This window comes from Ctenopharyngodon idella, chromosome 21, assembly GCF_019924925.1.
Source record: "Ctenopharyngodon idella isolate HZGC_01 chromosome 21, HZGC01, whole genome shotgun sequence".
Lineage (NCBI taxonomy): Eukaryota > Metazoa > Chordata > Actinopteri > Cypriniformes > Xenocyprididae > Ctenopharyngodon > Ctenopharyngodon idella.
The window spans coordinates 14,422,501-14,447,001 of NC_067240.1; the positions used below are offsets into that span (position 1 = coordinate 14,422,501).

Sequence of the window (24,501 nt, forward strand, 5' to 3'; positions counted from 1 at the left end):
TGGCCACGGAGCAGGAAGGTCCAAGAACTAAAGTAAAGCTTGAGATAGAGGGCCAGCGGGACATTGATCACCACCTTAAGTGGCAGAGAGGGAGAAGCCAGACTTTACAACCCACCCCACAACATAAACGGCAGCTTATTGAAGCAGGTCATTATCTCACAGGGGGTGACAACATCCAGCCACCCAGCAGGAGCGTGCTTCCAGGCCCGGCAAAAGTCATGGAATTAAAGTGATAAATTCTAGCCTCTCCCTTCAATAGTGACTTTCTTGTTAAGCACGACAGAAAGAAAAAGGCTAAAAAAAATAAAATAAAAAAAAAAGTGTGAAGGAAAAACACCTTCCACAGATTTGGCAGCACTCATACCCCACTTTTAAACCCCTCCCCACCAAAAGACAAAAACAGAGAGGAAGAGCTAGAAATAACTGCCTCTCCAGCAAAAAAAAAAAAAAAAAAAAAAAAAAAGAAAACAAACAAAAAAGAATCGCTCTCTAGCAACTCCCACTTCCTCCCTCTGTCTCTTGAAGTTGCCACAGCAATGCCGAACCTGACATAATGGGTCCTTACACAACCGTGGCTCCCAACAAGTGGAGGAGAGGTGCCACGTGCCAAGGGCCCGTTCCTTTTTCACTTCCCTTCTCTGAACGTATTGCACAACTGAAACCCTGGGATTTACTGTTTCCAAGGAGGACGCCGCGTCGATCTGTCTTGTTTGCATCGGTCGTGCACATGAATAAAATGACGCAAGTGTAACCGGAGCCTTTTACTGGAGCTGCGGCAAACATCCAGCTTCAGATTACCCAGCAGTGGGGCCGCGCTGCCTTTGTTGATGAGTCCCCGAAGAGAGTGATACTAGAGCACAGCTGTAATGGAAAGACCTGTGAACAAGCACATTGTCTAATGCTATAAAGGTGGATTCTCATCACACACTCTGATCAGACGCCTCCCCCCCTTGTCGCTCGGAAGCGGGAACATGAGTAGACAAATACAGCACAAACAAAAAAACCAAAAAAAAAAAAAAAAAACCCTTGCTGTTCGGTGAGCCTACACAAATGCGTTATATAAGACAGCACACTCCATACAAAAAAAAAAAAAAAAAAAGCAAAAAAATCCATATAAAAAGGAAAAACAGTGCCGTCAGAACAATGAGTACAGACAGCGTGCTCTCCCTTTTCCTTTAGCGGTAACGAGCTGTGCTGTACAGTTTTATTTACACTATTCTCTTATCAGTCACAGAACAGTACAGAGACTGCCAATTGGAAAGGACAGCCAGGAACTGTGTGTTCCCTCACGACTAGATGTGTACCGCAGGCAGAGCAATTTTTTTTATCAACCAAGACAAAAATGCTGGGAGACTGCCAGATTCCTCTCTTAAAAATGCACACATTCACGCAACCACGCCGGCGTAGACGCATGGATGAGTATATTTGTGTAGCATTGTCAGGCGAGCCACTGGCTCTTAAAATTAAGCATTTTAGAGCCAACTGACTTTTTTAGTTGCCAAAGTACCGAATCGCTTGATACTGATGGCTGTTCAGAAGCGCTGGTGTCCATGCACGTTATATCACAATCTATTGTAGGAATTGTGTGTTTACAGGTATATGCAAAAAAGAAACCAAACAAACAAACAAACAAAAAAACTACACCACTGTTAGATCAGCTGGGCCCGTTTCAATAAGGAGGTTTAACCAACTCTGAGTTTTCAGTTTCAGAACAGCTGAATTGACTGTTCGCAAAGAACCGTCCCTTTAGTTACTGTTGCTACGTCCGACAAGCCATGCTGATCTCTTGCCACACATCATGTTCTCACACAGTGAAAAATAGGCTACATCGTGGAGCAAAGAGGACATTGACAACGCGTCGACAGACAAGACAGAGAAGGTTACTTTTGATATGAAACCGTCTCAAATTTCATATTTTGTAATTTTAAAAGAAATTTAAACAAATACCGTTTTGTGGCTCTTTAATGTGTCATGACAGATAGGTGTAGTGCCTCAGTTCAAGCGGCTAGTGAACCGATCATCTCTTCCTACTAGTTTATTTATAGCTTCAAAAAAAAACATAATTGAACATGAGGAGAAATGTTGTTTCAACCGCGGAAAGATGTCAGTACACACCATTTTTCAAGTTCAAGTCCACCGTCGTTAATCTACTAACTCCCCTGACTGCTTTGTCAGACATAACGGCAGATCCGGCGTTATGATTGGTTAGATCGCCTGTCAATCAAACTCCCGGCGAAAGGGTCAATTGAGTTCGTTTAATCAACTTCTGAGCAGGTTGACTTTGAGTTAAGCGCGTGCAACGTGACTATGGAAAAATTATGATCAATGGAGCTCCAATATTATGATACACCATGGCAACAGCACCCAACAAAACGACGTCCTCATACATCCGAGTCAATACAAGTTTAATTCTTATCACTGTTAAAATATCAAGGGTGAAAACTGGCAGAATGGTAAGTTATTGAACTAATATTCATTTCATAGTATGCTATTTATACTTTATATTGGCAGATGCATACTACAGTAGTCTACTGTATTTGCACCTCAGTATTGTTGTACATTAACAGGATGCAATAATAGTGTAAAGAATATATATATTTATTAAAATTATAAATACTTTTATTATTATTATGAAACACTCATTAGACACTTTACTTCCACTTTTAGAATATTTTCTTCATTTTTATTGAAAATAAATGCCTTTCTGATGCGATGGTAAAAGGGAAAAGAGTGGGCTCGGCAAAAGGCGGACTCGAACCCAGGTCAATCACGTCACAAGCTAGTTCTATGTATACACTACTGCCTATGCCACTGAAGCCGGTGAATTAGAATTTTACTTAAGTAAAATGCGCTTAAATGGGATAGATCTATCCATCTATCTGAAACGGGCCCCTGGTATTTGTAAAAGCATTGCAGATGACTGAAGTAACAAGTGTGTGCATTTAAAAAAATAAATAAAAAATAAAAAAAATAAAAAAATGGATGAACAATAACACAGTCTAATATTTTATTTTTATCTTAAATTTGATGAATTTTAAAAGAATAAGCCCAGTAATCAGTCTTGTGTTAAGTCTGAAAAATCTAATCGTGTACATAACAGTAATGGTTCTGTGTACATTTTCAATCAGACATAATTGGAAAATGATTCACAGTTCAGTAAAGGAGTCATTTGTGAACTCAGTAAAGGCTCTGAACGATTCACAGAGTAAAAAGTCTGTTTCAAACCACTAACTTCATTGGAAGTCTGTTCAATTAATTGTTTAAATTGAATCATTCAAAAGAACCGTTCATAAGAGTAAATTGTTTGAAAAAAAAAAAAGGCATCACAGCTTTTGTCCAATGCAACACAAAGACACTTTAAAGTGTGATTAACTAAGGTCACCTCATGTGATGATAGGCCTATCTGATGAAATTACATATAGATGCACAGATTTTCACTAAGAGATGTAGATTTTACTTTTTTCTGTACTCGCACAGACACACAGCTAGAGAAATAGAGCAGCACAGATTTAATTTCCAGACACTATACAGTAGATTACGCTCTACTATCAGAAAATGAAGAGAAGTCAGCTGGTTAATATTTATATAGCCTTCACAGAGAACAGAAAGAATAGCAAAGGAGATAAACACTGAGGATATCTAGGCTTCTTCTGATAGCTTCACGGTCTGGTGCGCAGACAGAGGACGTCTCGGGACAGACCAAAGCAGACAAATATTGACTTGCTAAACACACTTTCACATCAAAGACGCTTCTAAATTTATCTGCTCAAAATGAGCACAGTGTTGCACATTCATTCACTTGTTTTTTAGCCTGCTTTAAAGCTCTTAATCCATTTTGCCAGCAGACCAATTTATCTGGCCGGCAGGTCACACTCAGTCCTGCTTTTTCTCTCTCAGTGTAAAACACTGTCATTTCAGCTGTCTAGCCCCAGATATAGTCAGGGCATTTCAGTTCACAAAGATGCACATACACATACAAGCTGGAGACATATTAGTAACGTGCAGACGGATGCCTCTGCAGTGTGTGGGACTCTAGAACACACACTGTCCAATCCACATGTAGAAAAGCAAATATCAGCAACAGGAAAATGTCTGCGTATGACCCTGGTGTGCGACAAGCTAACCCTTCCACTGCAACAAAAGGTGAAAAGTTCCACGTGTTTTCCTCTTCCTTTCTCGCCTCTATTTTTTTTCCTTCAGGCCATGGTTCCTTAAATTATGACTCTGGGCAGCTTTCCCGATGGTATAGTTAGAGGACAAAGGGCTTTCAGAAGTGGAGGAAACAGGAGCTGGGCTGGGGAGGAACCTGTAGGGTTAGCCTGGTGTGAAGTGGCAGGAAATGAGTGGAGCCTCTAGCATCTCACCACGGTTTGCCTCTGTTTAAGCCGCCACCAAAACTGAGGTGGGATTGAGTTGCTGCTTACTGCATTGATGCCAGCAAATATACAAGGTGACGTTGGTCAATGTTCATCTGCATTGGCATGTATACATGATATGGTCAAGCCAAGTCCAAGCCTGATCATGAATTACTTTGGTAACACTTTATAATAAGGTTTAATTCATTAACATTAATGTATTAGGTTTCATGAGCTAATAATGAAGAACAATTTTATAATACTGATTAATCTAGTTTGATATTAATTCCACAATACACTGCCCTTTAAAAGTTTGGGTTTGTTTTTGAAAGAAGTCTCTATAAGGTCACCAAGGCTTCACTTATTTGATCAAAATAGAATAAAAACTGTAATATTGTGAAAAAATAATACAATTTAAAATAACTGTTTTTTTAATACCTTTTAAAATGTAACATTTGTGCATGGAATTTTTTTTTTGAAAGCTTCTTTGATGAATAGAAAGTTCAAAAGAATAGCATTTATTTGAAATAGTAATCGCTTGTATAATTATAAATCATTGACACTTTTGATCAATTTATTGCATCCTTGCTGAATAAAAGTATGAATTTCTATAAAAACATACTCAAATTCCAAATTCCAAACCTTGCAATCTTTTGAATCGTAGTGCATATTATAAGTAACCAAAAGTATTATAACCATTAACAATGAACAATTGTATATGTAAGAAATAAGGTACCAGAGGCTGTGCTGTATTGTAAATAAGTCTTATTCACGATACAGCACTAGCCTCGAGCACCTTATGCTTTTATAAAACGGTTGCCACACAATGCAAATATTAAAGCCAGAAATATGTATCATTGCAACTTTCATGAAGTAAACTTTTTCTAAAAGCCTTCCTTCCGCCGGAAAAAATAGCCATTAGATGGTGGCAAAGACTGTCTTTATGAGTGTGTCAGTCAGTAGCGAAGACTTTTACATTGAAAAGACTGAATTGTTGTGAACATGGAACAAGACGCAACTTACAAATGCTTTGACTAGCGCTGTCAGTCACGGGAAAACCCCTTAACTGTTAAAAGGACAAGATATTGCAGCGGACATTTAAACAGATATTTTATTATGAACATAGGACTGACCTGAAGGAAAATGCTAAATCTGAATACAGGTAATACACTCACTCACTCGATCTCTTTCTCACAATACTCTTCTACATAATACAGTAAGCTTCAATCAACAATATCAATTGAGAACATACAGTTTACGTTGCTAAGTGTGGTTGCTAAGGGTGCTGTGTAGTGATACACAGAACCGTTGGGTGAAGCGGTCATAGTCGTGTTTTATCGTGAATAAAACACAGCTATTGACCAATAAGAATTAAGGACAGGAACTAACTGTTTTATAATAACATTTACATTTTTAATGAAAAATTGTTTATTGTCAGTTTGTGATATTTATTGCATTAGCTAATTCTAACACATTAAACCTTATTGAAAAGTGTTTTCATTACTTCATATGTGACAACTAACCAAGCATATTATAAACGTAAAGAGTAGGGATGGGTCATGATAGATGACTAGTCAAATACTGAGGTCATACACGTTTTGTTTTTAAGCATCTCATGCCATGAGTGTGGCATTTTTAAAAAGGCATTACTAGAATCTAATTGTTCATGCAACCCAGAGACAAGTCAATTTTAAAAATCTGTAATTGTGAAAGAAGTCAAGTGCTTCTTAAAAAGTTAGCATGCACACCGAGAAAGAAATGGCAAGAAAGGATCTGCCTCTGCTCTGATGCCTGATCAATACCTGTGAGGTCGGCTGAAAACAGAGCGATACCTCAAGCCCTCTTTTATTTATCACAGGAGAACCTGAGAGCCTGACCATGCGGTGAACCCTTTCCCCAAACGACCACCGAAACTTCAACCAACCACTGGATGCGACAATTGAGCCGTCTTTACAGTGCTGTAAATGCCTTTACTGCTGGGCGCAGAGCAGTGGGAGGCCGGTTTTGCTCTTTCCTTATTTGCCTTTCATGAGCAGGGAGGGTGAATCCAGGTCCTGAATATAATTGGTTGGGTCCAAATCAATTTAACAGTGGTTTTCAAACTGTGGTCTGTGAAGTATTCTTAGTGGTCCATGAGTTGATTGACTAAACTAGACTAAACTAAAATAAACTACAATGAACTAAAAGAAATAAATACATTTATTGTGTTAATTATTAATGTTAGGTCAATCATGTGAAAAACTGAGATCCACTGATGTCAGCTGACCGCCAATGAGAAAAAATAGAAGGTGAATGTGACTCAACGCAGATACAAAAGCAGATATGAAATCAAAAAAAAAAAAAAAAAAAAAAGGCCTTCTCATGTTAAATTATGGTTTGAGTCCTTAAAGTGGTCCTGAATTGTAACAGCGATGTGAGAAATGCTAACTAGTAACTAACAAAGTGCTAGCACAGTAAAATGAGCGGTACAGAAGTGCTAGGCAGTCAGTGTCAGGCTGCACATAGTTAACAGAGCCCATGTATGCTCCACAGGTCAATAACCTGTAAAGATTTAACATTTAGTGCCCATTATTTCCTGCTTTCAAGTCACACATTGTCAAAAGCACTCTCTAGTTTATTAAGGTCCAGGTCAGGAGCGTGGGGGAGGGGCGACGGGCTACACAATGACCTATGGGACAGCAACTAAAACGCAACCACACAGTACGGGTCATTATTAAACTGTTCCACACTTAACACAGGCATGTGATAGAGGGGTGTTAGGGTTTCCAAAAAAAAAAAAAAAAATCTAAATTTTCAAAAGAACAGCACATAAGACGGCAAGTTTGCAGAATCATCGCACCAAAGAATCGCACCAAAAGCGGTGCACAAATAATAAAAAAATCCAACAGAAAAAACAAGTAAATGCAAACACAGTAAGTTTAATAGCTCTCAGAGGCAGTCATTTCATTTACATTTGTTTATCACTTGATTTGAATTGATTTGTCCACAAAGAAAAGTTAATCAGCTTCAGATCCAGAACTGGAAAATAATCCAATTGCAAACTTTGTGGCGTATTGTTTTCATGAATAAACGGCCATTAGTTCAGCGTGCCAAATGACACCAGCTGGCCTTTATCTCTCTTTCAATTATGTCACAAGATTTTTAATATTTTTAAGAGAGCAGGAACCATCCTTGATTTTAAAAAAGGAAAGGGGAAGAGAAAGAGGGTGATGGCAGAAGAAAAAAAAGAGGAAAAAGTTACTTCCATAAACTTCTTTTCTTCACAAGCGTCAACTGCGCGACAGCCCCTTTAACTTCCTCACTAAAACCTTTTACAACGTCCTCACACTCGTTCCAGATCCACTGACTTCCTCTTCATCTTCTTTCGCTCTGCATCTGCACGTAAAATTTCTGTACAATCACAGATACAGTCTGCATTGACTAAATAGGATATTAATATATAGCTTTTAGCTGTAAAACATTTTCCTACAAGCTCCTATTGGAAGCACTTCGAGTCTGTTATATAATATGAAGCTTTTCCAGATAACTTTTTTTTTTTCTTACAATAGCCCCACAGTGTCTCAGAAGGTTTTGCCCTGTCAGTAGTTGCCCATTAAACATTAATTACTCGTGTCACCACAGACGGTTTCAAAGTGCCTGAGATAGAGGTGTTTTTCTTCAGCGCTGAAATTGTTTGGACGGCCCGGGATTAGTATTCTGATCCACAGACGTGTTTGCAACAGTAATAACACAATATCCACGGCCGCTTTTCATGTTGAACCTCCCAGTGGAATGGATAGCATAAAAGCAACCCTTGTGTGTCCTGGCTACTTCCAGATGGGACTGCTTTTATCTTTTTTTTTCTTTTACATGAAAGCGCCGTCGGCAGATCTTTGCTTAGCGTCTGATTCACTCTTCAGCCAAAATATGAAAGTTTCAAAGAGCATTTCATAAGGGAGCTCTTCCATAAATGGGATTCATAGCTTTTTAATCTGCGCTAAGAAATTGATCTAAAAGTTTCCCAAAGCAATCGGCCGAGCTAACGCAACACGATGAAAAAACGTGCCTTGGAGAGTATTTACTTTTATTGCTATTACGCAGAAAACAAATCATACTTCATCCAGCATATACCTACTTGCAATGATGCTCTTTATATTGTACTGACCCACAAATACACAGAGGAATAACAGGGTTTTCTTAGGTGACTTAAACAGTTTTAGCTTATAAGACCCTTTTTTGTTCGTGCTAAGGGGGTGGAGAAGATGTTATTAGACGTCAAAGCATTTAAAAATAAAAACCTCACTGCTGCCACATTTATTTAGAAAGAAAACCTGGAAACATGCTATACACGGAGGATATAAGATGTAAGGGTCTCGAATAAGAAGCACCCCGGGGAGAGAGAGAGAAGAGCAGGCGGAAACAGATGCGTTTGAATGGGATAAGCAGAATTTAGGCATTTATCACACAAGAGCACACACTCTGTCTTCATGGCCTCAGCCGAGATAAAGGCCAGGTGAGGCATCGGTGGGTGGCGGCACTGAAGGGTTTCGACAGTACAGTGCGCGCGCATGGCTTTGAATGAGCGTTTCACGCTAGAGGGCCCTTCTTAACTTGCGGCAGTGTGCACGAAGCCTCTGCCGTAGAGGTGTGCCCGCTCGCTTCACTCAAACTCAATTGGACTGGCACAGAGCGTGCCAACACATTCCACTATTTATTTCAACTCCAGCAGCAGATGACCCTCTTAATCTTAATCTAATAATCACCGTCACGGAGGAGGTGCCGTTAATGTCCTCACATCTACGAGATTGCACTCTTTAATGACACTGCGTAAATAACTTTTAATCCGAGAATTTACATCCAATTTAGAGACTTACAATCTAATGTATGCCTGCAACTTCCACTCTTAAAACGATTTTACCCAAAAATCATTTATTCATCTTAATGTCATTCCAAACTTTGTTTTTTTTTTTTTCCTGCAGAACATAAGAAAATACTTTATTTTTTTCCCCATTCAGTGGATTCCACTAATGTTTTGGACCTCATAAAACAAAAACGGTTAAAACATTCTTCAAAATATCATTTGTGCTCAGGAGAAGGAAAAAAAAAAAAAAAAAGAAAAAAGTCACAGATCAAATTTGGGTCAACTATCCCTTTAATATTGTAGAAAAAGATTTAGAATAACTACTAAAGCAGTGACATGAGTTTTGATGTATTCAATTCATGAATGGGTGTACTGTCCGACTGCTCTGCACTCTATATGGAGCATGAAGCTGGTGGGAACTGTCCGAATATGATCTGAATGCAAAGTGGACAGTGATATGATAAATCCACAAAGGATGTCTGTCTGCTCAGTGGCCCATCAGGCCTGGCAGAGCAGGTTCGGCCTCAACGATGAAAGACAAAAAAAAACAAAAAACAAATCCATACTGGCCACAGGCTCCTCTCCAATCTATTTTCTGCTCAGCTGGTTTTAAATGAAGTTATTATGACTCATTAAAATGCCCGCAAGCTTGTGGAAGTCGGCCAATTACAATTTAAATTTAGCCTCCTCTTACAAACCCCCTCCCCTCTCCAGCAGCCCCCTCCAACACACTACCAGCAACAACACACCACACCACAGCATTTTAACCACTGGCTCACAGCTGCAATCAAAGCCTTGATCTTTGAACACAAACAAAACCCAATAAACAAACAAACCATCATTTTTTCCAGGGACTCTGCCAGTGCTGGAAATCTGGTGGTGGAATTGCAGCTTTCACCAAACTGGTTTAAATCAGCATGACCTAAAATGCCCGCTTTTTATTGACTGATATGTGCGGTTGGATCTGCAGGACTTGAAGGGTGGTATCACTCTGACTTTAATTATTAGCCATTGTTGTGAATGAGTGACGAAATCTTGAGTAGGTCAAGCCATTCCCTCATATGTATGTCAACAAAGAGTTATCAGTGAGGTGAAAGCGATTGCGCCATAAAGATTTACCATGATATAAACTGATATAAAACTGAGATACGGCTAAAAACAGCTTTGTAGATTGGATTGCGTCCAATGTTTGTTAGTGTCATAAAACAATAAAAGGGCCTTTCGGTAAGACACCATTAAGAACCCTGTCCACAAGGTGAACAATTTTGACTGCCATAGCTTAAAAAATGAGAGACATAATACAAATAAAAAAATAAAAATTAAAAAGTAATTTAGCACAATTTAAAATTAATTTATAAATAAATAAATAAATACTGCTTATATATAACCAGTATTTATTTATTTAAGGTTAGTCGAAGGGGAAAGATTTTAATAAAAAAAATATGAATAAAAAAAATCTAAATATAAAACACGTAAATGTAAATACATATATTTCCCGAATCAATATAACATATTATAATCATAATAATATGAAGGTGTCACCTCAAATGCTTTATTTATGTGTTGCCTTCCCACCAATATCCCAACATTTACCAATCATGCAATAGCGGCATCATTTCAATTCACAGCCGCCCATCCATTCCAATGGCAGCACCAAGGAACTAAATGCATTCCTTGCTGTAGTTGCGCCTGTGCGTTTCGCTGTATTTTTCAGACTTGTTGTGCGCGCGCATATTGCGTGTTTGTGTGTGTGTTTTGCTGTACCGCTCTCATTTCCAGCAGAACAAATTAATCTGTGCCCTTCCAGCTACGCTCCCTTTTTGACAGAGGCTGCTCAGAGGAGAGAAATGATGAAGCAAATCCAAAATTCAATCGCCTGTGTTCTGTTTTAGAAGGCACACGGTGTACTGTACAGCCCATAAAACTCCCAAACAGCCTCCAGACGCTGCTGCAATCACCCTCCATCAAAACACTTTGTCTCGCATACAAAAATAAGACCCGGCATTGAGCTGAATACCAAATCAGCCCATTAGAGCACAGGGGCACTCGCTACTTAGCAACCAAAGGGATTTAAAGCTGCAATACCCGACAACAAAGGACTAAGATCAGGATCTTTTACAGGGTATTATGGCTGGTGTGAGCTTATTCCATGTTTTAATCGAAAAATGTTAACAAGATGATGGCTGCTATGAAAAGAGGCAGAGGAATGAAACAAATACCAAACATCCTTAAATGGAAGCATCATAAATGGGGGGAAAAAAACCCAGCATTGTGACGCTGCTTTTTTCTTCATTTTTCCAGGGAAAGGTGCAAAAAGTATTGCGACATATTCCAAATGACTATATTTCAGAATGATGTGTATTTTAACAAATGCAGGACCACAATATTCCGTAACTCTCTAGAGAGTAACAAATCAAACAATCTGCTAAATGCATTGTATTATCAAAGTTGACCTTCAATTAGATATTTCTTTAATAGTAACTTATATAATATATAGTTTTTTAAAAAAAAAATTATTTAGATTACAAAGATATTCATTTTCATTAAGGTATATATTCTGGATACCCACTTTTTTTTTTTTTTGCATAATATTCATAATTATTATTTTCTTAATTCCAAAATACACACCATCTTAGTATTTTTCAGTTCTCATTTGCAATATTTCACACCACACCTTCATGTTTATTTATTATGTTGTCATACATCTTTATACATTTAACCTTCTTAAAGGATTAGTTCACTTTCAAATGAAAATTACCCGAGCTTTACTCACACCTCAAGCCATCCTAGGTGTTTATGACTTTCTTCTTTCTGATGAACATAATCGGAGAAATATTAATAAATATCCTGACGCATCCGAGATTTATAATGGCAGTGAATGGGACCAATGAGTATGAGCTGAAGAAAGTCCTTCCATACACATCCATCCATCATAAATGTGTGCTCCACATGGCTCTGGGGGGTTAATAAAGGTCTTCTGAAGTGCAGCGATGCGTTTGTGTAATTTTTTTTTTTCCATATTTAACAAGTTATGAAGTAAAATATCTAGCTTCCGCCAGATCAGCTTCCATATTCAAGTTACAAAGAACGTGTGAACTGGTGTCACGTTAGTTACACTTTTTACGTAAAAGTTGAATAGGGAAGGTGTAGGATGTAGGGTAAGCTTTGTGAACTGCATGAGTTTTACACTTTCTTTGTACGTTGAATACGGAAGGCGGTTTGGCGGAAGCTAGATATTTTTCATAACTTGTTTAAATATGGATTTTTTTTTTTTTTTTACACAAACGCATTGCTTTGCTTCAGAAGGCCTTTATTAACCCCCCGGAGCCGTGTGGAGCACATGTTTATGATGGATTGAAGGACTTTTTTCAGCTCATACTCATTTGTACCGTTCACTGCCATTATAAAGCTTGGATGCGTCAGGATATTTATTAATATTATTTCTCAGATTATGTTCATTAGAAAGAAGAAAGTCATATACACCTAGGATGGCTTGAGGTGTGAGTAAATCTTGGGCTAATTTTCATTTGAAAGTGAACTAATCCTTTAACCTACTACTGTTTATATATACACACAGGGCTTGACATTAACTTTTTTGTTCACCAGCCACTGTGGCTAATGCTTTTCCAAAGTTACTAGCCACTCAGCATTTTCACTGGCCACATTTTTTACATTGATACCATGGGGAAAAACTGCCATATTGATATTTTTTATATTCTCTCATAATTTGGCAGCAGGCATATTAGGCTGCTGTCACTTTAAGATCTGACACATGGATCCATTATACTGTTACACATGAGTTTTCTTTCTCAACTGTTTACATTCACTTGAAACATAACTGACTGTTTACATGAATACTCACCAAGATTGGCATTTTGACATTATTTTGTGTGCATGAGACTGTTTAAGTGCAATAAACAGCGAAAAATAACTCAATTTAGTACTGAGGAGGCTTTATGTGCACTTTGGGTGTAAGCACAAAACCTGCGGGAATGAGTAAAATTACATGCAATACGTGCAAAAAATTTATTTACCTATTATTATATTTTCAAATTTGACAAATTAAATCTTAAATTAATCTTGCATAAAAAACTAATAACTAACTAAAAACTAATTTTGTCTGTACAATGACATTGTTACAATGCTTGATGAACTTTCTTTTTAGTATGGCACCAAGACTTGAACTTTGATGAAATCATAGTATTTAGGGATTTACAATTTAGGGATTTGTTTTTATAAATTTCCTGTTCATGACTTAAAACATTAACCACAGACATTAAAACAGACATTAACATTTATCATGTCTGGCCATTCCGAGGAAGAGAAAAAAAAATGGCCTTATAGCTCACCCCTGGGCATCATGGGAATAAACTCTTGTCAGCTTTTTGATGGGATGTAAACTTGTCAAACAATTACAGAGCCATTACCTCCCTGTGTAATCATTTCTCCTGGACCTTATAACGGAGGATTTATGTGGCACATAATTCAAACGCTGTTTTAAATGGGGATTTAATGTACATCAACAGGTCAGGGAAAGTATTATGGGTTTAAACCACCAGAGAGAACTTAGGCACACGGCCAAACAGAAGCTCAGGCCATTTATCCATGCAGCCCGTCTTCCCCTGACTATTGCACATGAGGGAGGGAGGGACAGGAGGAGGAGGAGGGTGAGATGGGGGCTTTATCAGCTGCTGTGGAGAATTTACATGAGAGCGCTGAGCACCAGGGCATTCTCCCCCTTTCCCCCCACTCTTTATTTAGAGCCCTTTCTTCCATCCCACCCCTCCTCCTGTCCCATTTGCAGGCTCTCTATTTTGGAATATGTGGCTTGGAAAGCAGTCAAGTTTCATTAATTTCTAGTTTGGGTACAGTATGTTCCTGGACTCACATCTGCGAGCGATCATAAACGCTCTGGAATGTTGGCAGAACATCCAGACCTGCCGGCAGCTGATGATGTCATCACTGTGAGGGAAGAGCTGGCGAGGGGCCAGACTGTGGGAGCCCGGCGCTCTCTGACAGAGAGAGAGAGAGGGAGAGAAAGAAAGAGGGAAATGCTCTCTCTGTCTTCTCTTTTCCTTTTCCTTCATGCCTCACATTTTTCAGTTCGCTATTCAGCCGCCTATTGCAGTCGTTCTCAACTGGAGGGTCGTGACCCAAAAATGGGTCACAGGTCTGTTTTGACAGGGTCACGGACAAGAGAGAAAGGCCAATGTTAAACAAATAATAACATGAAAAAATTAATCATCCCGTCACTTGGTCGAAGCTAACATGGGCAAGTTGTATAACATGGCCCCATCCTTGAAAACCACGAACAAAATGACACACAGTTATAGAAAATACAATCCCACATTTAAACACTTGCAATGATGATGGTTTGTGCCGACCATAATGATTTTTGTGTGGTAAACTATTTGCTACAGTATAGAGATGTGGCATTTATGGGGCACATAATTCAATTTTTTCTTCAGGACCTAGTTTAATAATAATAATAATAATAATAATAATAATAATAATAATAATAATAACAACAACAACAACAACAACAACAACAACAACGTTATATAAAATAAATAATGATAAAATAATAAGGATTTTTTATTCTATTATATGAAGTAACAAATATATAAATCAATATAATAATAATAATAATAATAATAATAATAATAATAATAATAATAATAATAATTTAAATAAAATATTTTATTGTCAAGGTATAAAAATAATATAAAAATTATTTCTGTTGTTATATTTATATTATTAACGCAATGCTGTGTAGAGTCGCCACTTGATGCCCAAACCTTAAGAAAACCCATTTGAGAACCGCTGCTTTATATTTTACACAAATACACAAGGAAAATTTTGGCATACCATGACTTCAGATTATGCTAGGGTGAGAAATGAAAGAAGCTCAGAAAAAATAATTTTTCTCACCTTGAAGAGCAAGGACACAGATCTGAGAACTTCTCCTGTGCTTAAACACAGTGTCAACACATGCAGCTGAGGACATGAACGAGGAAGCCAATGTGAAATGGGCTGACAAAAGCTCCTACACAACGATGATAATAGCTCGGCAACAATGGAGCTAAAGAACAGCCTGCGGGCCAAGTAACACAGCCATAATTGAAACGGCTAATTCGCTGTCATCAAAAGAAAGAAAAGCCCATGTGCTTGCAAGTCAACTTGAAAGCAACAGCTGATAGATCACAATAGCCAGGAAAACGATTCCTGTTTCTTCTAAACGACTATGTTACGGAAGAGTTACAAAACTTTTATCAAAAAAAAAAAACAGCCATAGTTGCAGATGTGTGTGATTGCAATGGCAAAGGCGCATGCTGAGCTGCTGGATAGTGTACAAGGGGTCTTGCTGTGTTAGACCTGTCTCAGTCTACTGAGCTAATGAAGTCAAGTGAGGTCCACTGGCTGGGCCCTCTGGAGAATAACACACAGACTTAATCAGCCTGGGCCAGGCACTTCGGCTTGCTAATGAGAATGTTCACACAGTCCCCAAGTGTACGCGTACATGTATGCATGTGTGTGGACAGTTCAATTCACCAAGCTTTGCCCAAAGAAGTAGGTAGAAAAGAAAGAGCCTGCCTTTTATCCATGCCGTCTGCCACAAGTTACTTCACCTCAAGTTGACAAGCTGTCTAAACAACTGCAAAAGCTACAGATGATTATAGCTTCAGATTTAAAAAAAAAAAAAAAAAGAAAAAGATAAATGCTGTATATCTTGTGTTGAAGAAGCCAAATTAGCCAACATGGACAAGTTGAATAACATCCTGAGAAAAAAAATAAAATAAAAAAAATAAATAAAAATGCATTTATAAATATATTTTAAATATATAAAAATATACAATACATAAAAATATATTTAAATTAATGCATATAAATTGTTCTTTTTTTTAAATGTTATATTAACACAATAATTGTTTGACCTAACAGCTACAGCCAATTATAGCTACAGAAAAAAAATTATGATAAATGCTAAATAGCCTGAAGAAGCTAGATAACTTAGTCAAATGCCAACATGAAAAACCCTGAAAAAAAAACTATGCAAAAAGATTGTAATTATTATGCAAAAATATATTTAAAATATGTATAAAATTCACAATATATAAAACAGATATTTTCAAAAAAGTTTTACGTTATATTAATACAATAGTTGTTGACCTCTAACAGCTACAGTCCGTTACAGCTGCATTTTTTTTATTAAAAAAAAATAATAAATTATAATTATATATATAAAAAAGTTAAAAATATGGATGATTTATCCCAAACAGCCTATGTTGATCTGTAATCCCTCCGAAAAGCTTTGCCTCCCCTTTCAAAAATGGATCAAAATATGTCCCTTGGCTAGCCTACCCAGACCACGCTCTGCACTCTTTGAAGTCACAAGGGAAGCTCACATAACACTAATAGCCTAGTCGTGCTCCAAATGGCTGAGTCACTTTTTTCCCCCCTTTTTTTTTTGCTTCAGTGCTGTGCTGCCTCACTACCCAGCAGCTCCCAGACCATGTTGACCTTAAACCAGAGAAAACACACACACGCACTTTTCCATTATCAGCCTCTCACTGCAGTGCACTTCCACCCAAACTCCAGGACGCGAGGCCTCGCAAGCCCCTGAAAAAACAAAAAACAAAACAGCTACCACAACCACCGCTGTCAGACAATAATTTGAAAAAAGACAACACAGGAAAGAAAAAAAAAAAAAACTGGCGCAAGATTCACTGTACATACTGTACCCTGGGCTGTGGCAGGCGGCCCAGACTGGCGCTCTGCCAAGTCCACAATAAAACAAACAGAGACGGCGTGCACCAGCAGAGAGGAGCGAGGGGTGTGTGTGTGTGTGTGTATGTGTGTGACTGAAATGGTACACCACAATACACACGACATACCTAATACCATTCTTCAGCAACTTCTCCTGAAGACGAGAGAGCGGAGGAGGTGGAGGGCAAAGCCACTTGCTTGGTGTCACCGTTGTGAGCACTGATAAAAATCAAACCGCTCAGAACAGGAAGGATAAAAACAGAAAGTTTGCAATGAAAGAACAAAGCTAAAAAAAAAAAAAAAAAAAAAAAAAAAAACAATACAAAAAAAAAAAAAAAAAAAACAATCAAAGAGCCTCGCCGTGTCTCTGCCTCTCTGCCACTGTCTGTCTATAAAAGTGTTTCCACTGAAAAGCTTGAGCATTACACAAGAGTGAAGCTCTCAAGAGCCAGACTGCTACAAACAAAAACCAGGTTAGCGCTACGTGTCAAGCATCGAGCACATGAACGTTAAAACTGTTTTGTTCTAGGGGTTTTTTGTGCTCTGTTTTGATGCACTAAAAATAAGCCGCCTCGCAATGCTCGCTTATTCCGCCTGTTGAGGGAGGCTGTCTGTGGTAAAGATCTTAAGGAATTATGACTGGTTCTTGTGCCGTTTTAAATGCAAAACATCTATTGTGATTACCGACATTTCTCATTTTTGGCTCAAACTTACAAGGGTGATGTAAATAAAGGGGAAAAAACTGAAACTATAGGTGGCAGAGTGCTTAATGAACACAGCCTAAGCTCAGCCACCTCATGCAGATCCCATCATCAGATATCTCCTGGTGTTTTCACACCAAATTTGTTTCAGGGATCTGAGATCATTTCACAAGGATTTTGGCAAACAAATTAACTTTAAATCAAACTGAGTTTAATGTGACAATAGACTTTAAATATAATAGCTCATTCTAATTCTAAAGGTGAAGATGATGATGATGATGATGATGATGATGATGATAATAATGATGATGATGGAAAAGGAGAATAGGAAGAAGCAGCAAATGAAGATGGAGATGAAAAGGAAGGTGGTAATGAAGAAAAGCAGGGGAAGAGGCAGCCACAGCAAAGGCAGAATAAGAAAAGGAGGAAGAGGTAGATGACGATGAGTAAAAAAACCTCAGGAAGAATAAGTAGAAGCCGCAGCAAAATCAAGAGAAAAAGAGGAAAGGGAAGCAGCAGCAGCAAAGGATAGAAGGAAAGCAGCAAAGGAGATAAGGAAGCAGCAGTAGCAGCAAAGGAGAGAAGGAAGCAGCAGTAGCAGCAAAGAAGACTAGGAAGCAGCGGCAGCAGCAAAGAGAAGGAAGAAGAAGCAGCAAAGGAGAGAAGGAAGCAGAAACAGCAAAGGAAAGAAGGAAGCAGCAGCAGCAGCAACAGCAAAAGAGAGAAGAAAGCAGCAGCAGCAAAGATAGAAGCAGCAGCAAAGAAGGAAGCAGCAGCAAAGAAGGAAGCAGCAGCAAAGAAGGAAGTAGCAGCAGCGGCAGCAGCAAAGGAGGGAAGGAAGCAGCAGCAGCAAAAAAAAAGCAGGAAGCAGCAGCAGCAAAGGAGAAAGAAACAGCAGCAGCAAAGGAGAGAAAGAAGCAGCAGCAGCAGCAAAGGAGAGAAGGAAGCAGCAGCAGCAAAAAAAAAAAAAGAGCAGGAAGCAGCAGCAGCAAAGGAGAAAGAAACAGCAGCAGCAAAGGAGAGAAGGAAGCAGCAGCAGCAGCAGCAGCAGCAAAAAAGAGCAGGAAGAAGCAGCAGCAAAGGAGAGCAGGAAGCAACAGCAAAGGAGAGAAGGAAGCAGCAGCAGCAAAGGAGAGAAGGAAGCAGCAGCAGCAAAAGGAGAGAAGGAAGCAGCAGCAGCAAAAGAGAGAAGGAAGCAGCAGACTCCTGCAGTAATCCAGAGAGAGTGAAGTGTGAGGCCCCGCAAACACTAACAACACACCAAATGGCACTCAGTCCTTCTGTTTGGAGAGTCACTGAGTAAGTCAGTGGCTTTACAAAGGTCTTTTTGAAGCGTTCTCTAGCCCACAGTCTCATGCAACCCAGCTTCTGAGCGCAGGATTATCCGCAGTCATATTATCCAAACTGCACAAGCCAGCCTCCCATAAGGATTTCTGGATTACTATAATGACACGGAACATACTTTTGCACGAGTACAGGCGTCTCTGCGGGTCAGTGCGGAATACCAAACAGAGGTATTCATCAGAGTTCAGACTCGGCCTCTTTGTCTCATTGCAAAACAGCTCTCATAAATGTCACCATGCAGTACATGCTCCATGGGCTGCCATTATGAGCGCACGAGTACTACAATATCTCCACAGAGTCTGTTATTGAACATGCATCTTGGGATTTGAACAGCCTCTAAAATAAACATTAGATATTTCCTTAGAGCAGCGTCTGCCATGCTGAGTCGTGCACGAATTGAATTGGGCGCCCCAGCGTGAGATGTCACTCATCTCTCCACTCCACATGGTTTTAAACGTCCCTGGAAAAAGTCAATCTCATCTCACTATATGAAGATATTGACAGCAGAATATTCCACTGGTACAAGGCAGAAAGTTGGAAAGGTTTGGTGATGTAATCTGCAAGTTTTTTTTAAACTAATCTAATCTAATCTAAACCCCTAATTACTGTAGAATCAATTACCTCGGCACAGCACTCGCTCTTAATTATCATAAACCCGAGTGTGCTCTCTAGGGGGTCTACAAAATTTGACCATTGTGTATGTCTGGTGTGCGGTAAGGACTTTGACTTCAATGGCCTGTGAATTTGGCAGTTGCAGAAGGTGGTGAAGGGAGATTCCTGTTGGCCTGGGCTGGAAACCCAGAGTCCCACTGCTTTATAGACTTTATATAAACCAGATTCACTACAGACTACGAAAGAACGCTTCTCTATTAAAGAAAAGACTTCCCTTTCCAGCAAAAAATGCATATACAACTTCTAGAAATCAGCTGAAAACAAAAGGAAGATTTTGCAGGATACTACACAGAGATTAAATAGAAATACACTACCTCACAAAATTTGAAAGTAAATCAATACTTACATCCAGCAAGGATGCAATAAATTAATAAAAAGTGACAGAAATAAATCATCCTGAAAAAAAAATCTATCAGGTTTCCAAAAAAATATTAAGCAGCACAACTGTTTTCAACATTGATAATGTTTTCAAATCAGAGAAATCAGCATATTAGAATGATTTCTGTGATTCAAAAAAATGTAGTTTTGCCACCAACTTTTGAATGGTAGTGTAAGTAGTCAAATTATTATTTTTTTAATTCTTTTTTTTTTTTTTAATCATTTAAAACATCTGCTGACTTTCTATTGATTGTATTTACAGGAAGAGGAACTGAATTGCCATTCAAATTCCAATTCATATATCAAATGCATAAATTGAAAGTGAGCCAATTCTTATATTTCGAATTTCACCCAACCTAAAAAAAAAAAAACCAAGCATCCGCATTAGTGATGATACCTGAGTGAGACAGCAAGTGCATCCTTAGGCGCAGACTGTCTAGGAAGCGCTTGCCACAAAGCTCACATCCGTAGGTCTTCATTCCGCTGTGCAGCTTCCTGCAGGGAGAAACAGGACAAAATAACATCAGCCAACACAGTTTATGTCACTCGCACAAAAAACAGGCTTTCAAAGCACCTGGGTATACTATAAGATTCGATTAGCTGACTAAATGTCAAAGAAAGAATAGAATAATTTTAATTCCCAACCACACAAGTCCTATCGCTCCTCCCACACCAGATAACAACTCTTCTTTAACTCAAGTAAAAAATAAATAAATAAATAGTAAAGCCATTTATCTTGAGAGAAATAATCCATTGTTTGCAACCACTCAACGTTAACCCTGCACATCAACCTGTCAAACACTTCAGATGATTATTCCCATATTAGATGATCAGAATAAATTTAAGCTTGTCACTAGACGTCATGAAACGCATGGAAAGCGAAAATTATCAATGGCACATGAGGTTTCAAAGACCTATTGTTTATTCATTCAGTTCCCTGAGCGGAGATGAAGGAGCCCTTTATCTAAACAGGAACATATAGATGGCCATGAGCCCTCAGATAAGAGTTACTTTAACGGCTGAATCTGGCTGCAGGGACCATTTCAAACAGGGGGTCAACTTTTCATGAGGCTGAAAGTGAAACATTTGTTCTCTCAAATTATAACATCTCTTGAGTATCGAGGAAAGATTAACCTAACAGAATGGAGTCACACAGAAGCATGTGCTCACACTGAATTTTGAGTCAAGTGGACTTTCAAAGCAATTTTGATGAATTAAGCTGAACAATTGATGTAGGTAAGTATCTAATAAAAACACTGTGGAAGAAATCACATCTAAATTTGCTCAATCCAATCAAGTTACCCTCATGTTGCTTAAGTGTTTTTTTTATTCTATTTTTTTTTTTACTAAAATTAAATACGGAAAATAATTGTTTATCAAAAAAAAAAAAAAAAAAAAAAAAAGGGGGGGGATAAGATAAACTCCTAAGCAGTCAAAAAGTGTCTTTTTTCTGGTCATGTCTTATCTCGCCTAGGGCACCAAGTGAATCAGTACTGCCACATGGCGCCCCATTGAGTACAGGAAGAGACAAAGATCTCCTTTTGTTTCACTGTCCCTTAGATTAAGTCTGAAACCTGGTGCAGACTGGCTATTTTGAAGTGTATTTACCATTTCTACAATTAGCATTCTGCTTTGGCCCATAACTCATGTGTGGATTTAAATCAACTCGTGAATGCCCATGTGTGACTTTCTCAGGCTTGACAACAAAAGATCCCGAGCATCTGCATCTTTTCAACTGCACTAATCCGCAGATGCATCACATCCGATTGCTAATAAGCCAGTAGAAATGATCGAAAGTCAACACTGATGAATTAACAAACTCAAGCTAGTCACAGCCACCCATTAGAAGTATGAAACTCAGTCACGGCAGGTAAGTGGTTTTATAGGTTGTGGTGTAGCGGCAGGCTGCTCAAAGAACAAGGTTTGTAAGAATGCCACGAGAACACTGGCAACTTGCTGCAAGTGGTGAACTGAATTGGTTTTTATTAGCATGCTTACAGCATTTGGTAATTGTTTCCAGAGTGGTAATTAGCTCATTGTTTGCACTTTAGTGCCAAATGTATACATCTTTAATGGGGAACAAAGACGTGTACTTACTTCACTTTCTATTCATACTACATAGATAACGTGCACTGCAAAACACGCTTAAGGCAGGTTTTCATTTCTTTAAACCGTGTCATTTTCATGCTAGTGAAATCCATAAGTAGTTTGGTTCAATTGATTCTTTGGTTGATTCTTCTATAAAGACGCACTAAACAAAAACTATTTTTTAATCGAACAACCTCTCTTGTTTCCGTTTGAAGTTGTGAGAATCAGCATCACATGCTGGGTCGTAATGATTTAAGCTTTTATTCTCTGTTCTTATAAAAAAGAGTTGGCAGAACATGGAAATAGTGGCAAGAATTATGAAGCAAGGAAGTGTGGTTTAACCTCAGCGAGAGAAGAAGAAAGAAAAAAAAAAAAAAAAAAAACACCAATGGAAAACCATTTGGAGGTTGAGAATCGCAAAAGAGACTGCAGAAAATAAACAAAAGAGGGGGGTGAGAGAAAACTTGCAATGCATCCAAAATCCTGATGGCTGTCTTCTAGATGGGGATTGTGGAGACCCAACAAACAAAGAGAAGAATGAAGAAGCAAAGCCCTTTGGCAAGCTGCAAGTAATTAAAAAGGCCTGTAAACGCCTTCCAGGATAAAGGGCACTTCAAAAGATGGGCGGGCGAGTGAGCGCGCGAGAGGGAGCTGGGAAAAGCCAGGGGTCTGTGCACCTTTGGGATCTGGGCTAATGCGGCACAATACAGAGATACTGTAGGGGGAACACTCAAAGGCTTTGTGTGCCTTCAATCTAGCCATTGTCCCTCTCCTGAGGTCTGAGGAGAGCGCGCTTCCACTGATTAGAGACTGACAGAGAGCGCATACTGCGGAGTGACCCTCCGAGCCCTGAGGGGATGTTTGAGAGCTGATAGAAGGCAGACTGGCTACTTGAGGCAGGAAGGGTTGACTTTCACTACATATTGTACATTAGAATAAGAAGTTATATAAATTATATAATAAGTTCATTACCCGACTAAACGTTTACTACCTTTACAGATGTCACTTTGAATTAGAGATGCACAATGTATTCAGGGATGTTCCAGAGTTAGAATAGTTAGCTAAAACTAAAACCATACAAAACATTTTTGTTACTTAAAATAAAAAATAAAAAAAAACTGTTATTTTAGCAAATTGTCATGAAGGCAACACTTCTCATTTTTATTTATTAGTAGTCAACATTTGAAGTGGATCAAAACCTTTCAAAGTTGTCCTAAAACCTTCAACAACTTAGTTGACAACTTAGTTCTTAGGACAACTTTGATGAACTTTTTTGATCCACTTCAAATGTTGACTACAGTTTAACTTGATGTACTACAAAAACTAAAAAATAAAACTAAAATAAAAACAATAGACTTAAAAAAAAACTAATAAAAATGACAAACACACAACAAAATTAAAATTGAATTGAATATTTGTTGAATATTTAATAGTATGTGCTCGTTTCCCCTATTTTTACATTTAGAATACCTTTTTGCCGTCATCTAACACTCAATCTTTAAAAAACACCACTAACTTAACCTTGTTAAATGTAATCTTTAGCAAATCTCAAAAAGATTAAGCATTTTTACTGTCATTATAATATTGTGATGCCTAAATTCACTTGTAGTATTTAAATACATTTTAGTTCATTTATATTTTGTTTCTAATTTTAATTTTTGTATTTATTTTTTAATTTATTCAGACAAAATAGTATTACTTCATATAGCATTAGTCATATATTAGTTATCAGCTATAGCATCAAAATAAATATCAGCTTATCTGTATCTGCAATTGTGCATCCCTAGTTCCAATCCTAATAAAGAGTTTGCTTTTGCCTTGACTGAAGCAGTAAGATGTTTACATGCAATACCACGGTTTGCTTAAAAGCGGAGGGAGGTAATTAGTTTTATCTGTGCTTCATTTTTACAGGTGCTTTGGAAGCGAGGGCGACCCTGGATATGACATGCTCAAACCTGCTTCCAGCATGGAGTGCGGCAGCAGTCCTATCGTAAAGGCAAAGTTGCTGGGTCACCTGCCCCTGCAATTACTACAAGTTCTATTTTCTGGACAACCAGAAGTAAAGCCTCTGTAGATTTTATGGGACATATATGCCCCTGCACCCCACCTCTTCAACATACACACACCTCGTATGTGTGAACTATGGCAGTTCCTTTTCCCCCCCAGGCCTCCCAACCAGCTGTGCTCTGGTCTCAGAAACTGTAGATGGTGAGTGTGTGAAAGCAGAAGAGAAAAGGGAGGGGTGGCACTCCGTGTGCCTGAAACAGACTGACTGTAGTCATTAAGGAAGCAGGCATAAAACTCTCAAGCCATTTACTCAGTTAATAAGCGACTTTGTCTAACAGTCAGTTTTGAC

General features: G+C 38.5%; 1 protein-coding gene across 2 annotated transcripts in view; it reads right to left on the reverse strand.

Annotated features, from left to right (window-relative positions):
• zbtb16a (zinc finger and BTB domain containing 16a) overlaps window positions 1-24,501 on the reverse strand; it is a 114,529-nt gene that overhangs the window by 43,283 nt on the left and 46,745 nt on the right. For both annotated transcript variants that reach the window (XM_051876851.1, XM_051876850.1), the window contains exon 3: window positions 20,455-20,552. In XM_051876851.1, coding sequence (XP_051732811.1) covers window positions 20,455-20,552 — 98 coding nt within the window. The remainder of the gene's footprint in view (window positions 1-20,454; window positions 20,553-24,501) is intronic.